Below are 16,591 nucleotides of genomic sequence, written 5' to 3'. Positions count from 1 at the left end.
CTCCTCTGAGAACCCCAGTCCCTAAATGGGACCTCCTCTGAGAACCCCATTCCCTAAATGGGACCTCCTCTGAGAACCCCATTCCCTAAATGGGACCTCCTCTGAGAACCCCAGTCCCTAAATGGGACCTCCTCTGAGAACCCCAGTCCCTAAATGAGACCTCCTCTGAGAACCCCAGTCCCTAAATGGGACCTCCTCTGAGAACCCCATTCCCTAAATGGTAGCCAGATAGCGCCACAGTCAACAGTGACACTCGAATCTCAGAGAACGATTCATTATGACCACTTCCTTCCATTTGAATATTCGAGAAAGATGTTGTTGATTTTTAGGTTTAAAAAAAACAACAATATTTTGTTTTTAACTAGCTAGTTAGCCACCGTAACTAGCTAGTTAGCTACTCAAACCCATGCTCATAATACTGTGACAGAGTCATCAAAAGGTAGTAGAACGCTATGTCTGTTCTTACCTTGATCATCAGTATTAGCTACTCTTTGACCATATGTCTCTTTCGTCTCACTACAAATAATACACATGTGTCCGGGCAACGTTGTTCTGCACTAAAATGGGAATTGATGTAAAATATATCACTAGCCACTTTAAACAATGCTACCTAATATAATGTTTACATACCCTACATTATTCATCTCATATGTATACGTATATACTGTACTCTATATCATCGACTGCATCTTTATGTATTACATGTATCACTAGCCACTTTAAACTATGCCACTTTGTTTACATACTCATCTCATATGTATATACTGCACTCGATACCATCTACTGTATCTTGCCTATGCCGCTCTGTACCATCACTCATTCATATATCTTTATGTACATATTCTTTATCCCTTTACACTTATGTGTCTATAAGGTAGTAGTTTTGGGATTGTTAGCTAGATTACTCGTTGGTTATTACTGCATTGTCGGAACTAGAAGCACAAGCATTTCGCTACACTCGCATTAACATCTGCTAACTATGTGTATGTGACAAATAAAATGTGATTTGATTTGACATGTCTGTTGACCGATGTGAGCTATTGAAAATGCAAGCAGCACCTGATGAGACCAGTTACAGACTATATAACAATAACAACCATGACAATATGATTGTAATACAGTCAGCATTACTATTCCATATTAACCCACCCGAACGAGACTTTTGCACAAACGAAAGAATATTCCACTTAATTGAAACGATGAGGTAATGGTGAATGTATCACACACACGTGTTAATGAAATGTGATTAGCTGCAAGCCGTCTTGTGTTCACATCCATCTCAGTCCAATCGTCAATGACTGCTACAGTGTAGGGAGAGCGGTTACAGGAGAAAATGGTGGTGGGGGGGGGCTAGCTGGAGGTTCAGATCTCCTGGAGAGTTTACCCTCCTGTAGCTTATCAACCAGCTAGTGATTAGAATCAGGTGCACTAGATGGTAACTCCAGGAGAGCCCTGCATCAGATCATACTGAGTCTTGAGTCTGTTGACTCTATCTGGTCCTGATTGGATATTCCTCATCGTGGTACTCCAGACCTCTGGGTCCTGATTGGATCATCCTCATCGTGGTACTCCAGACCTCCGGGTTCTGATTGGATCATCCTCATCGTGGTACTCCAGACCTCCGGGTTCTGATTGGATCATCCTCATCGTGGTACTCCAGACCTCCGGGTCCTGATTGGATCATCCTCATCGTGGTACTCCAGACCTCCGGGTCCTCATTGGAGCATCCTAGCCAGAGCAGTGTGCGGGTGTCTTATCTCGATGTTCAATTCTCTACCATAAGCCGTCTTAAATGTTTTTTTTTGAGAATATCGCAGTATGTCCAACCGACCTCACAACCGCAGACCACATGTAACCACGCTAGCTCAGGACCTCCTCAACCACAGACCAGGTGTAACCACGCCAGCCCAGGACCTCCTCAACCGCAGACCACATGTAACCACGCTAGCTCAGGACCTCCACATCCTGCTTCTTCACCTACCGGTTCTGCCACCTGGACAGCTGATGGAACTTTGGAGTATTTCTGTCTGTAATAAAGCCCTTTTGTGGGGGGAAAAAATCATTCTGATTGGCTGGGCCTGGCTCCCAAGTGGGTGGACCTATGGCTGGAAGGTGTGCATTGTTGTGATTCTGAATGGTCAGATAGCTAGCAACAATGACACGAAGCTGCCTTGTGGGGAGCTGGTTTGTAGGTGGCTGGTTTCAGTTCGTTGTGTCTTGTTATTGTTACCATGTCTTGTTGTGAGGTGTTTTGACTGTCGTCATGTTAACAATGTAACAATGATATTTGAGCGACAAAAATTACTCATTGTGCAAATGTGTTTATGTTTTCAAACATTTTGGACACTAAATATAGTTTACATGTTGTCAACAATCTAAGCCAACCACGTCTGTTGCACAAGCGTTTAGGTTGGTTGCTAAACTTCTCTAGCAACTAATGCAAAAATAATTAACGACTGGGTCGTGTCTGTAGCAACATGAACCAAAATAATGAAGGACCAGGTTTTTGTACTGTACTTCAACAGCAGATGTACCGACATTGAATGGGTTGATTTAGGAAAAAATGTGACACTAACACACACACACACACACACACACACTACAGTTTAACTGAGCCATGATGATGACTGATTGTGTGCGTGTGCAGAGCTGTTGAACACAGAGGTACAGATCTTTTGGATTTTTGTTGAAAATTATATATACACAAAAGTATGTGGACACCCCTTCAAAGGAGCAACAACGGCTCAACCTCGGTTGCAAAACTCACTACCGAGTGCTGACGTCGCTTCCAGAGGCAGTTGAACAAGAACTGTTCGTCGGGAGATTCATGAAATGGGTTTCCATGGCCAAGCAGCCGCACACAAGCCTAAGATCACCGTGCGCAATGCCAAGCGTCTGCTGGAGTTGGTGTAAAACACGCTGCCATGGGACTCTGGAGCAGTGATACCCGTTCACTGGAGTGATGAATCACGCTTCACCATCTGGCAGTCTGATGGACGAATCTGGTGATGCCAGGAGACCACTACCTGCACGAATGCATAGTGCCAACTGTAAAGTTTGGTGGAAGAGGAATAATGGTCTGGGGCTGTTTTTCATGGTTCGGGCCCCTTAGTTCCAGTGAAGGGAAATCTTAACGCTACAGCATACAATGACATTCTAGAAGATTTTGTGCTTCCAACTTTGTGGCAACAGTTTGGGGAAGGCCCTTTCCTGTTTCAGCATGACAATTCCCCCATGCACAAAGCAAGGTCCATACAGAAATTGTTTGTTGAGATAGGTGTGAAAGAACTTGACTGGCCTGCACAGAGCCCTGACCATGACCCCATCGAACACCTTTGGGATGAATTGGAACACCGTCTGCGAGCCAGGTCTAATCGCCCAACATCAGTGCCCGACCGCACTAATGCTCTTGTGGCTGAATGGAAGCAAGTCCCCGCGTCAATGTTCCAACATCTAGTGGAAAGCCTTCCCAGAAGAGTAGAGGCTGTTATAGCAGCAATGTTCCAACATCTAGTGGAAAGCCTTCCCAGAAGAGTAGAGGCTGTTACAGCAGCAATGTTCCATCATCTAGTGGAAAGCCTTCCCAGAAGAGTGGAGGCTGTTATAGCAGCAATGTTCCATCATCTAGTGGAAAGTCTTCCCAGAAGAGTGGAGGCTGTTATAGCAGCAATGTTCCATCATCTAGTGGAGAGCCTTCCCAGAAGAGTGGAGGCTGTTATAGCAGCAAAGGGGGGACAGACTTCATATTAATGCCCATGATTTTGGAATGAGGTGTTCGAGCTGGTGTCCACATACTTTTGGTCATGTAGTTTTTATTTATTTAATTTTTCCAACAATTGTTTACAGACAGATTATTTCATTTATAAATCAGTGTATCATAATTCCAGTGGGTCAGAAGTTTACATACACTAAGTTGACTGTGCCTTTAAACAGCTTGGAAAATTCCTGAAAATGATGTCTTGGCTTTAGAAGCTTCTGAAAGGCTAATTGACATCATTTGAGTCAATTGGAGGTGTACCTGTAGATGTATTTCAAGGCCTACCTTCAAACTCGGTGCCTCTTTGCTTGACATCATGGGAAAATCAAAAATCATCCAAGACCTCACCTCAGAAAATAAATTGTAGACCTCCAAGTCTGGTTTCATCCTTGGGAGCAATTTCCAAACGCCTGAAGGTACCACGTTTATCTGTACAAACAATAGTACGCAAGTATAACCACCATGGGACCAACCAGCCGTCATACCGCTCAGGAAGGAGAGCATCTCCTAGATCATCTCCTAGAGATGAATGTACTTTGGTGCAAAAAGTGCAAATCAATGCCGGAACAACAGCAAAGGACCTTGTGAAGATGCTGGAGGAAACGGGTACAAAATTATCTATATCCACAGTAAAATGAGTCCTATATCTTATATATTTACCGAGGAGCTCGGCATTCAACACCATAGTACCCTCCAAGCTCGTCATCAAGCTCGAGACCCTGGGTCTCGACCCCGCCCTGTGCAACTGGGTACTGGACTTCCTGACGGGCCGCCCCCAGTTGGTGAGGGTAGGCAACATCTCCTCCCCGCTGATCCTCAACACGGGGGCCCCACAAGGGTGCGTTCTGAGCCCTCTCCTGTACTCCCTGTTCACCCACGATTGCGTGGCCACGCACGCCTCCAACTCAATCATCAAGTTTGCGGACGACACAACAGTGGTAGGCTTGATTACCAACAACGATGAGACGGCCTACAGGGAGGAGGTGAGGGCCCTCGGAGTGTGGTGTCAGGAAAATAACCTCACACTCAACGTCAACAAAACTAAGGAGATGATTGTGGACTTCAGGAAACAGCAGAGGGAACACCCCCCTATCCACATCGATGGATCAGTAGTGGAGAGGGTAGCAAGTTTCACGTTCCTCGGCATACACATCACAGACAAACTGAATTGGTCCACTCACACTGACAGCGTCGTGAAGAAGGCGCAGCAGCGCCTCTTCAACCTCAGGAGGCTGAAGAAATTCGGCTTGTCACCAAAAGCACTCACAAACTTCTACAGATGCACAATCGAGAGCATCCTGGCGGGCTGTATCACCGCCTGGTACGGCAACTGCTCCGCCCTCAACCGTAAGGCTCTCCAGAGGGTAGTGAGGTCTGCACAACGCATCACCGGGGGCAAACTACCTGCCCTCCAGGACACCTACACCACCCGATGTTACAGGAAGGCCATAAAGATCATCAAGGACATCAACCACCCGAACCACTGCCTGTTCACCCCGCTATCATCCAGAAGGTGAGGTCAGTACAGGTGCATCAAAGCTGGGACCGAGAGACTGAAAAACAGCTTCTATCTCAAGGCCATCAGACTGTTAAACAGCCACCACTAACATTGAGTGGCTGCTGCCAACACACTGTCATTGACACTGACCCAACTCCAGCCACTTTAATAATGGGAATTGATGGGAAATTATGTAAATATATCACTAGCCACTTTAAACAATGCTACCTTATATAATGTTACTTACCCTACATTATTCATCTCATATGCATACGTATATACTGTACTCTAGATCATCGACTGCATCCTTATGTCACTAGCCACTTTAACTATGCCACTTTGTTTACTTTGTCTACATACTCATCTCATATGTATATACTGTACTCGATACCATCTACTGTATGCTGCTCTGTACCATCACTCATTCATATATCCTTATGTACATATTCCTTATCCCCTTACACTGTGTATAAGATAGTAGTTTTGGAATTGTTAGTTAGATTACTTGTTGGTTATCACTGCATTGTCGGAACTAGAAGCACAAGCATTTCGCTACACTCGCATTAACATCTGCTAACCATGTGTATGTGACAAATAAAATTTGATTTGATTTGATTTATATATAATATATATATATATATATATATAATAACCTGAAAGATATTACTGCACTGTTTGAATTAGAGGTCGACTGATTATGATTTTTCAACGCCGATACCGATTTACCGAGGACCAAAAAAGCCAATATACCGAAAGTCGATTTTAATCGGCCAATTTAAAAATAAATAATGATTTTTTTTTAAATTACATGTATTTGTAATAATGACAATTACAACAATACTGAATGAACACTTATTTTAACTTAATATAATACATCAATAAAATCAATTTATTCTCAAATAAATAATAAAACATGTTCAATTTGGTTTAAATAATGCAAAAACAAAGCGTTGGAGAAGAAAGTAAAAGTGCAATATGTGCAATGTAAGAAAGCTAACGTTTAAGTTCCTTGCTCAGAACATGAGAACATATGAAAGCTGGTGGTTCCTTTTAACATGATTCTTCAATATTCCCAGGTAAGAAGTTTTAGGTTGTAGTTATTATAGGACTATTTCCCTCTATACCATTTGTATTTCATATACCTTTGACTATTGGATGTTCTTATAGGGTCTTTAGTATTGCCAGTGTAACAGTATAGCTTCCATCCCTCTCCTCGCTCCTCCCTGGGCTCAAACCAGGAACACAACGACAACAGCCACCCTCGAAGCAGCGTTACCCATGCAGAGCAAGGGAAACAACCACTCCAAGTCTCAGAGCGAGTGACGTTTGAAACGCTATTAGCGCGCGCTAACTTGCCAGCCATTTCACTTTGGTTACACCAGCCTAATCTCGGGAGTTAATAGGCTTGAAGTCATAAACAGCGCAACGCTTGACGCACAACGAAGAACTGCTGGCAAAACGCACGACAGTGCTGTTTGAATGAATGTTTACCCGCCTGCTTCTGCCTACCACCGCTCAGTCAGATACTTAGATACTTGTATGCTCAGTCAGATTATACGCAACACAGGACACGCTAGGTAATATCATCAACCATGTGTAGTTAACTGGTGATTATGATTGATTGATTGTTTTTTTATAAGATAAGTTTGATGCTAGCTAGCAACTTACCTTGGCTTACTGCATTCGCATAACAGGCAGTCAGTCTCCTTGTGGAGTGCAACGGTCTTTATTGCGTTGGACTGTAAGGTTGCAAGATTGGATCCCCGAGCTGACAAGATGAAAATCTATCGTTCTGCCCCTGAACGAGGCAGTTAACCCACCGTTCCTAGGCCGTCATTGTAAATAAGAATGTGTTCTTAACTGACTTGCCTGGTTAAATAAAGATTAAATAAAGGTGTAAAATCGGTGTCCAAAAATACCGATTTCCGGCCCTAATTAATCGGCCGACCTCTAGTTGGAATACACAAGTATTTCACTACACCCACAATAACATCTGCTAAACATGTGACCAATAACATTTGATTTGAATTAAGCACATTAATCCATTTTACAAGAGCCTAACTGGGATACATAAGCAGAGTGTGAGTTTCAAGTGTGGGGGAAGTTCATTTTCACCATAAAAATGCACTTTTATAATAAAACGCATTACCTGCGTAATCACATTTGCGATCACTTTTGATAATGGTGTTTTCCGCTAATGGAACATTCGCGCTTACTACCATGTGCTTTACTATCATTACTAATAGTTTATCAACATTTTAAGCTTAACGTTCTGATCTGTTGCGTCTGCCCTACATTGCGTTAAAAAAAATTTGTTTTATTCATTTGGGATCTATCCCATCCCACAACTGTCCCAGACTGTTTGGAATATTTATTTTTCGCACAGAATAGAATAGGATGACTTATGTACTATGGGGGATAATAGATTGACATAGGCTAGTGCTTTTTTCTGTTCATTAGGCCTACTCATCTTGTTGGCTGACGAAAAGTAAACGTGGACAGTTCTTTCAATATGCTCCTCTGAATTGGATAATTCAGCAGTTGCGTCCCCGATGTGTCTGTCTTCACTTGTAGCCTGTGAGATCAGGGGATGGAGCACACAGCACTCCAGGAGAAATGCACAACGGCCACAGAGAGGTGATGCCGCCGTGAAATTCGAGGCTGTACCAAGTGTCAAATTGTGAATCAGTGGTTGATGAAGTGCGCAAACTAAGCAGAGCCTTTTTAAAGTAATTTCTTTCAAAATCATCATTAGTCGCATCATGCAGCCTAAAAAATGGATGTTTAAACGTATAGCCCAACGTTTGTAGAATAACTTTCTATTTTATTCAGCTTTTTTCAATTGTATTCTTCATACTATAAAATAATGCCATGGAATTCTAAGCAGATCTAACTAAATGAACTAGTGTAGCCCACAGCCATATGGCATAGCCACATCAGGACATAACATAATGAACTAGTGTAGCCCACAGCCATTTGGCATAGCCACATCAGGACATAACATAATGAACTAGTGTAGCCCACAGCCATTTGGCATAGCCACATCAGGACATAACATAATGAACTAGTGTAGCCCACAGCCATTTGGCATAGCCACATCAGGACATAACATAATGAACTAGTGTAGCCTACAGCCATATGGCATAGCCAGATCAGGACATAACATAATGAACTAGTGTAGCCTACAGCCATATGGCATAGCCAGATCAGGACCTAACATAATGAACTAGTGTAGCCCACAGCCATTTGGCATAGCCACATCAGGACATAACATAATGAACTAGTGTAGCCCACAGCCATTTGGCATAGCCACATCAGGACATAACATAATGAACTAGTGTAGCCCACAGCCATTTGGCATAGCCACATCAGGACCTAACATAATGAACTAGTGTAGCCTACAGCCATATGGCACAGCCAGATCAGGACCTAACATAATGAACTAGTGTAGCCTACAGCCATATGGCATAGCCAGATCAGGACCTAACATAATGAACTAGTGTAGCCTACAGCCATATGGCATAGCCAGATCAGGACCTAACATAATGAACTAGTGTAGCCTACAGCCATATGGCATAGCCAGATCAGGACCTAACATAATGAACTAGTGTAGCCTACAGCCATATGGCATAGCCAGATCAGGACCTAACATAATGAACTAGTGTAGCCTACAGCCATATGGCATAGCCAGATCAGGACCTAACATAATGAACTAGTGTAGCCTACAGCCATATGGCATAGCCACATCAGGACCTAACATGATGACAACTCAGAGTATGTTAATCTGTTCTTCTGAAATAAACTACCTTTTCTTCATATCATGTTTCTTTAGACATGTCTCAAATAAATAATGGATTTATTGTGATGGTGTAGACTATATGGATTTATTGTGATGGTGTAGGCTATATTACATGGATTTATTGTGATGGTGTAGACTATATGGATTTATTGTGATGGTGTAGGCTATATTACATGGATTTATTGTGATGGTGTAGACTATATTACATGGATTTATTGTGATGGTGTAGACTATATTACATGGAGTTATTGTGATGGTGTAGGTAGACTATATTACATGGATTTATTGTGATGGTGTAGACTATATTACATGGATTTATTGTGATGGTGTAGACTATATTACATGGATTTATTGTGATGGTGTAGGTAGACTATATTACATGGATTTATTGTGATGGTGTAGGTAGACTATATTACATGGAGTTATTGTGATGGTGTAGGTAGACTATATTACATGGATTTATTGTGATGGTGTAGGTAGACTATATTACATGGATTTATTGTGATGGTGTAGACTATATTACATGGATTTATTGTGATGGTGTAGGTAGACTATATTACATGGATTTATTGTGATGGTGTAGACTATATTACATGGATTTATTGTGATGGTGTTGGTAGACTCAGGACCTAACATTGAACATTGATTTATTGTGATGGTGTACAGGTAGCCAGATCAGGATATTACAGTGTAGCCCACAGCCATATGTGGATCAGGACCTAACATAATATTGTGATGGTGTAGGTAGACTATATTACATGGATTTATTGTGATGGTGTAGGTAGACTATATTACAGATGGATTTATTGTGATGGTGTAGGTAATGAACTATATTACATGGATTTATTGTGATGGTGTCAGGTAGACTATATTACATGGATTTATTGTGATGGTGTAGTGTAGACTATATTACATTGATTTATTGTGATGGTGTAGGTAGACTATATTACATGGATTTATTGTGATGGTGTCAGGTAGACTATATTACATGGATTTATTGTGATGGTGTAGGTCAGACTATATTACATGGATTTATTGTGATGGTAGCCAGATCAGGACATAACATGGTAGACTATATTAACATAATGGATTTATTGTGATGGTGTAGGTAGACTATATTAAAGGACATGGATTTATTGTGATGGTGTAGGTAGACTATATTACATGGATTTATTGTGATGGTGTAGACTAAATTACATGGATTTATTGTGATGGTGTAGGTAGACTATATTACATGGATTTATTGTGATGATGTAGGTAGACTATATTACATGGATTTATTGTGATGGTGTAGGTAGACTATATTACATGGATTTATTGTGATGGTGTAGGTAGACTATATTACATGGATTTATTGTGATGGTGTAGGTAGACTATATTACATTGATTTATTGTGATGGTGTAGGTAGACTATATTACATGGATTTATTGTGATGGTGTAGGTAGACTATATTACATGGAGTTATTGTGATGGTGTAGGTAGACTATATTACATAGATTTATTGTGATGGTGTAGGTAGACTATATTACATGGATTTATTGTGATGGTGTAGGTAGACTATATTACATGGATTTATTGTGATGGTGTAGGTAGACTATATTACATTGATTTATGATGGTGATGACTATATTACATGTATTGTGGTAGACTATATTACATGGATTTATTGTGATGGTGTAGGTAGACTATATTACATGGAGTTATTGTGATGGTGTAGGTAGACTATATTACATTGATTTATTGTGATGGTGTAGGTAGGCTATATTACATGGATTTATTGTGATGGTGTAGGTAGACTATATTACATGGATTTATTGTGATGGTGTAGGTAGACTATATTACATGGATTTATTGTGATGGTGTAGGTAGACTATATTACATGGATTTATTGTGATGGTGTAGGTAGACTATATTACATGGATTTATTGTGATGGTGTAGACTAAATTACATGGATTTATTGTGATGGTGTAGGTAGACTATATTACATGGATTTATTGTGATGGTGTAGACTAAATTACATGGATTTATTGTGATGGTGTAGGTAGACTATATTACATGGATTTATTGTGATGGTGTAGGTAGACTATATTACATGGATTTATTGTGATGGTGTAGGTAGACTATATTACATGGATTTATTGTGATGGTGTAGACTATATTACATGGATTTATTGTGATGGTGTAGTAGACTATATTACATGGATTTATTGTGATGTGTAGGTAGACTATATTACATGGATTTATTGTGATGGTGTGAGGTAGACTATATTACATGGATTTATTGTGATGTGTGTAGACTAAATTGATTTATTGTGATGGTGTAGGTAGACTAGATATTACATGGATTTATTGTGATGGTGTAGGTAGACTATATTACATTGATTTATTGTGATGGTGTAGGTAGACTATATTACATGGATTTATTGTGATGGTGTAGGTAGACTATATTACATGGATTTATTGTGATGGTGTAGGTAGACTATATTACATGGATTTATTGTGATGGTGTAGGTAGACTATATTACATGGATTTATTGTGATGGTGTAGGTAGACTATATTACATTGATTTATTGTGATGGTGTAGGTAGACTATATTACATGGATTTATTGTGATGGTGTAGGTAGACTATATTACATGGATTTATTGTGATGGTGTAGGTAGACTATATTACATGGATTTATTGTGATGGTGTAGGTAGACTATATTACATGGATTTATTGTGATGGTGTAGGTAGGCTATATTACATGGATTTATTGTGATGGTGTGATGGTGTAGGCTATATTACATGGATTTATTGTGATGGTGTAGGTAGACTATATTACATGGATTTATTGTGATGGTGTAGACTATATTACATGGATTTATTGTGATGGTGTAGGTAGACTATATTACATTGATTTATTGTGATGGTGTAGGTAGACTATATTACATGGATTTATTGTGATGGTGTGAGTAGACTATATTACATGGATTTATTGTGATGGTGTGATGGTGTAGACTATATTACATGGATTTATTGTGATGGTGTAGGTAGACTATATTACATTGATTTATTGTGATGGTGTAGTTAGACTATATTACATGGATTTATTGTGATGGTGTAGGTAGACTATATTACATGGATTTATTGTGATGGTGTAGGTAGACTATATTACATGGATTTATTGTGATGGTGTAGGTAGACTATATTACATGGATTTATTGTGATGGTGTAGGTAGACTATATTACATGGATTTATTGTGATGGTGTAGACTAAATTACATGGATTTATTGTGATGGTGTAGGTAGACTATATTACATGGATTTATTGTGATGGTGTAGGTAGACTATATTACATGGATTTATTGTGATGGTGTAGGTAGACTATATTACATGGAGTTATTGTGATGGTGTAGGTAGACTATATTACATAGATTTATTGTGATGGTGTAGGTAGACTATATTACATGGATTTATTGTGATGGTGTAGGTAGACTATATTACATGGATTTATTGTGATGGTGTAGGTAGACTATATTACATGGATTTATTGTGATGGTGTAGACTAAATTACATGGATTTATTGTGATGGTGTAGGTAGACTATATTACATGGATTTATTGTGATGGTGTAGGTAGACTATATTACATGGATTTATTGTGATGGTGTAGGTAGACTATATTACATGGAGTTATTGTGATGGTGTAGGTAGACTATATTACATAGATTTATTGTGATGGTGTAGGTAGACTATATTACATGGATTTATTGTGATGGTGTAGGTAGACTATATTACATTGATTTATTGTGATGGTGTAGGTAGACTATATTACATGGATTTATTGTGATGGTGTAGGTAGACTATATTACATGGAGTTATTGTGATGGTGTAGGTAGACTATATTACATTGATTTATTGTGATGGTGTAGGTAGACTATATTACATGGATTTATTGTGATGGTGTAGGTAGGCTATATTACATGGATTTATTGTGATGGTGTAGGTAGGCTATATTACATGGATTTATTGTGATGGTGTAGGTAGACTATATTACATGGATTTATTGTGATGGTGTAGACTAAATTACATGGATTTATTGTGATGGTGTAGGTAGACTATATTACATTGATTTATTGTGATGGTGTAGGTAGACTATATTACATGGATTTATTGTGATGGTGTAGACTATATTACATGGATTTATTGTGATGGTGTAGACTATATTACATGGATTTATTGTGATGGTGTAGGTAGACTATATTACATTGATTTATTGTGATGGTGTAGTTAGACTATATTACATGGATTTATTGTGATGGTGTAGGTAGACTATATTACATGGATTTATTGTGATGGTGTAGGTAGACTATATTACATGGATTTATTGTGATGGTGTAGGTAGACTATATTACATGGATTTATTGTGATGGATTTATTGTAGTGTAGACTATATTACATGGTTTATTGTGATGGTGTAGACTAAATTACATGGATTTATTGTGATGGTGTAGGTAGACTATATTACATGGATTTATTGTGATGGTGTGTAGACTATATTACATGGATTTATTGTGATGGTGTAGACTATATTACATGGATTTATTGTGATGGTGTAGACTATATGGATTTATTAGACTTTTAAGTGTAGATGGTCTGCATCAGTGGCTTGTAGTCTGTGTGTGAGAGCCAGGAGATGTAAAATGTGTTGTGTTAATTCACGGTCAATTACCGTGAGACTGACAGTTTTATATGCATGACATTCACCATCTGACGAAATTGCGTGACGGCCACAGCCCTAGCTGTAACGTAACAAACGGTGGAAAAAGTCAAGGGGTCTGAATACTTTCCGAATGCACTGTGGTTGCTCAACTAAAGGTTTTGAGATTATGCTGCGGGACTTAGAGGTAATTCGTGGTTTAGTACGGTACCCTGCGTCACTGGTTCATTGCTCCAGACCACCACAAGGGGGAGATAGAGCACTGATTATGCTTTTGGGTCCTACTGTATCTCTAACTGACAATGAATGGGTGACATAAACCTAAATAGAAACTGATAATTGTGCACAACTTCAGTAGTACTTACTAATACTGTTGTTACACTGTTTTTATTTTAAGAGACTACAATTAGGGTGTGGAAATGTTAGGATTATTTTGCTCTTACTGTAGTACTGTAGCCTACTCCCGACCGGTCACATTGTACAGCGCCCAAGTGGCGCAGCGGTCTAAGACACTGCATCGCAGTGCAAACTGCCCTGCTACAGATGCTGGTTCAATACCCGTGCTGGCCGCGACTGGGAGCCGTGAGGCGACTCAAACCAACTTTATTTACAAATTCGTAACAAGAATGGCCCTTATTTGAAAACAAAATATATCTCCAAAATATATATTTTTTTTTAACAAAGCAATTTATTATTATTATTAAAGACAGAACAAATAATACAACAAATATTGTGGTTAAATTCAAATATACTAATTGATTTAAAAATTAATAAAAAACGTTATCAATTGGAACCTTTTAATAACATGGACGTGTAAAAGAAAAAGTGTTATTGTTATTAACGAGAGGCATCTCTACAGTCCCTGGTTCGAATCCAGGCTGTATCACATTGGGAGTCCCATAGGGAGGGTTTGGCTGGCCGGGATGTCCTTGTCTAAAAAAAAATAGGCAAGGTGTGCTTATGGTTTCTCTCCCTCTAAAAACAACAGTAAATATTTTGGCCTTTATTCAGATTACTTTAGTTTTTTTGAAAACTAAATTATCTTAAATATCGTGATATAATATAGCATACCCGCTGTGGTCAACTATTTCAGCACCGTTTCGCGCTGCTCTGAGACAAGCATGGAGTAACTAAAATGTTCAATCATGTTCCATGATATTTTTAAAATATATATATATATATATGTATATGTGTTGACTGAATACGTTCTTTCTGATAGTCTTTTAATAAAGAAATGTTTTGGTTATCCTGAGCTGGACACCATGGACAATTTTGAGTTTAGTTAATTAGAATAATTTCTCTGAGATCAAATAATATTTTTAAAATTATGTTTCAGGAATGTAAATCTTATCTGTTTCTAACTACAGACACAATTTCAGAACAATCTGAGATGGTTTCTGGTGCTTTTTGAGGTGGAACGACTCTGGTAACCTAGCTGTAATTACTGACTGCCACCCATAGAGGGCGCCACTACACCGCACCACGAACACAGATATTCCTTTCTCTCTGCCACTAACATTACTAGAGACCTTGGTTATAAGGGCAATGTGGATGTATCCTAGAGGTTTGGGTTAACTGTGATAAAATGAGAGTACTGTTGATAATGTGACCCTGCTATAAACTAGCATCCTGTCCAGGGGGTGTACTGGTACATCAAGCTGCCTCACTACAGAAACAGGAGATAGACTAGTGTCCTGTCCAGGGGGTGTCCTGGTACATCAAGCTGTCTCACTACAGAAACAGGAGATAGACTAGTGTCCTGTCCAGGGGGTGTCCTGGTACATCAAGCTGTCTCACTACATAAACAGGAGATAGACTAGTGTCCTGTCCAGGGGGTGTACTGGTACATCAAGCTGCCTCACTACAGAAACAGGAGGTAGACTAGTGTCCTGTCCAGGGGGTGTACTGGTACATCAAGCTGTCTCACTACATAAACAGGAGATAGACTAGCATCCTGTCCAGGGGGTGTACTGGTACATCAAGCTGTCTCACTACAGAAACAGGAGATAGACTAGTGTCCTGTCCAGGGGGTGTACTGGTACATCAAGCTGTCTCACTACAGTAACAGGAGGTGGGCTCCTTTTGAGCCTTTCTGTCTTTCACAAGTTTCTTTAACGTGTGTGTGTGTGTGTGTGTGTGTAGATGCTGCAGGACTGTGCGAAGGCTCGGAGGGAGGTGGATCTTCACTGTAGGGCGTCGCCCTGTTCCACCATCGTGCGCATTGTGGACGTCTTTGAAAACCTCTACCAGGGCAGGAAGTGTCTGCTCATAGTCATGGAATGGTGGGTGCTACACGACACTGCCCACATTTAAAAATACACACACTTGGGACAAAAAAAAAAAGAGGATTGTGCTAGAAATTCGGGAGACAGTGGTTATATGGTTTGGACGTAGCCTAACACAGGACGTAGCCTAACACAGGACATAGCCTGACACTTGACGTAGCCTGACACTTGACGTAGCCTGACACTTGACGTAGCCTGACACTTGACGTAGCCTGACACTTGACGTAGCCTGACACAGGACGTAGCCTAACACAGGACGTAGCCTGACACAGGACGTAGCCTGACACAGGACGTAGCCTGACACAGGACGTAGCCTGACACAGACAGAATCATGTCTGTTCTACGAAATATATTCCCAATTTAAATGTTTTCTCAAACATTTTTTATTTTCTCTATTATGCTGTGACGTTGTGAGAGCCATAGGAGGTAGCAGAATAATAGTGAAGTCATCAAAACCTATGAAATAACGTATATGGAATCATGTAGTAACCAAAAAAGTGTTTAAAAAAAAATATACATCGATTTTAGATTATTCAAAGCAGCCACCCT

At 39.8% G+C, this 16,591-nt stretch overlaps 1 protein-coding gene across 2 annotated transcripts in view; it reads left to right on the top strand.

Moving 5' to 3' along the window:
* Positions 1–16,591, top strand: part of LOC115124292 (MAP kinase-activated protein kinase 2-like) — a 64,247-nt gene that overhangs the window by 22,832 nt on the left and 24,824 nt on the right. For both annotated transcript variants that reach the window (XM_065004717.1, XM_065004714.1), the window contains exon 2: positions 15,900–16,039. In XM_065004717.1, the coding sequence (XP_064860789.1) occupies positions 15,900–16,039 (140 nt within the window). The remainder of the gene's footprint in view (positions 1–15,899; positions 16,040–16,591) is intronic.

This window comes from Oncorhynchus nerka, linkage group LG2 (genome assembly GCF_034236695.1).
Source record: "Oncorhynchus nerka isolate Pitt River linkage group LG2, Oner_Uvic_2.0, whole genome shotgun sequence".
Classification (NCBI taxonomy): Eukaryota; Metazoa; Chordata; class Actinopteri; order Salmoniformes; family Salmonidae; genus Oncorhynchus; species Oncorhynchus nerka.
The sequence above is the reverse complement of the archived record's forward strand: the minus strand, read 5'-3'. Positions and strand labels throughout refer to the sequence as shown.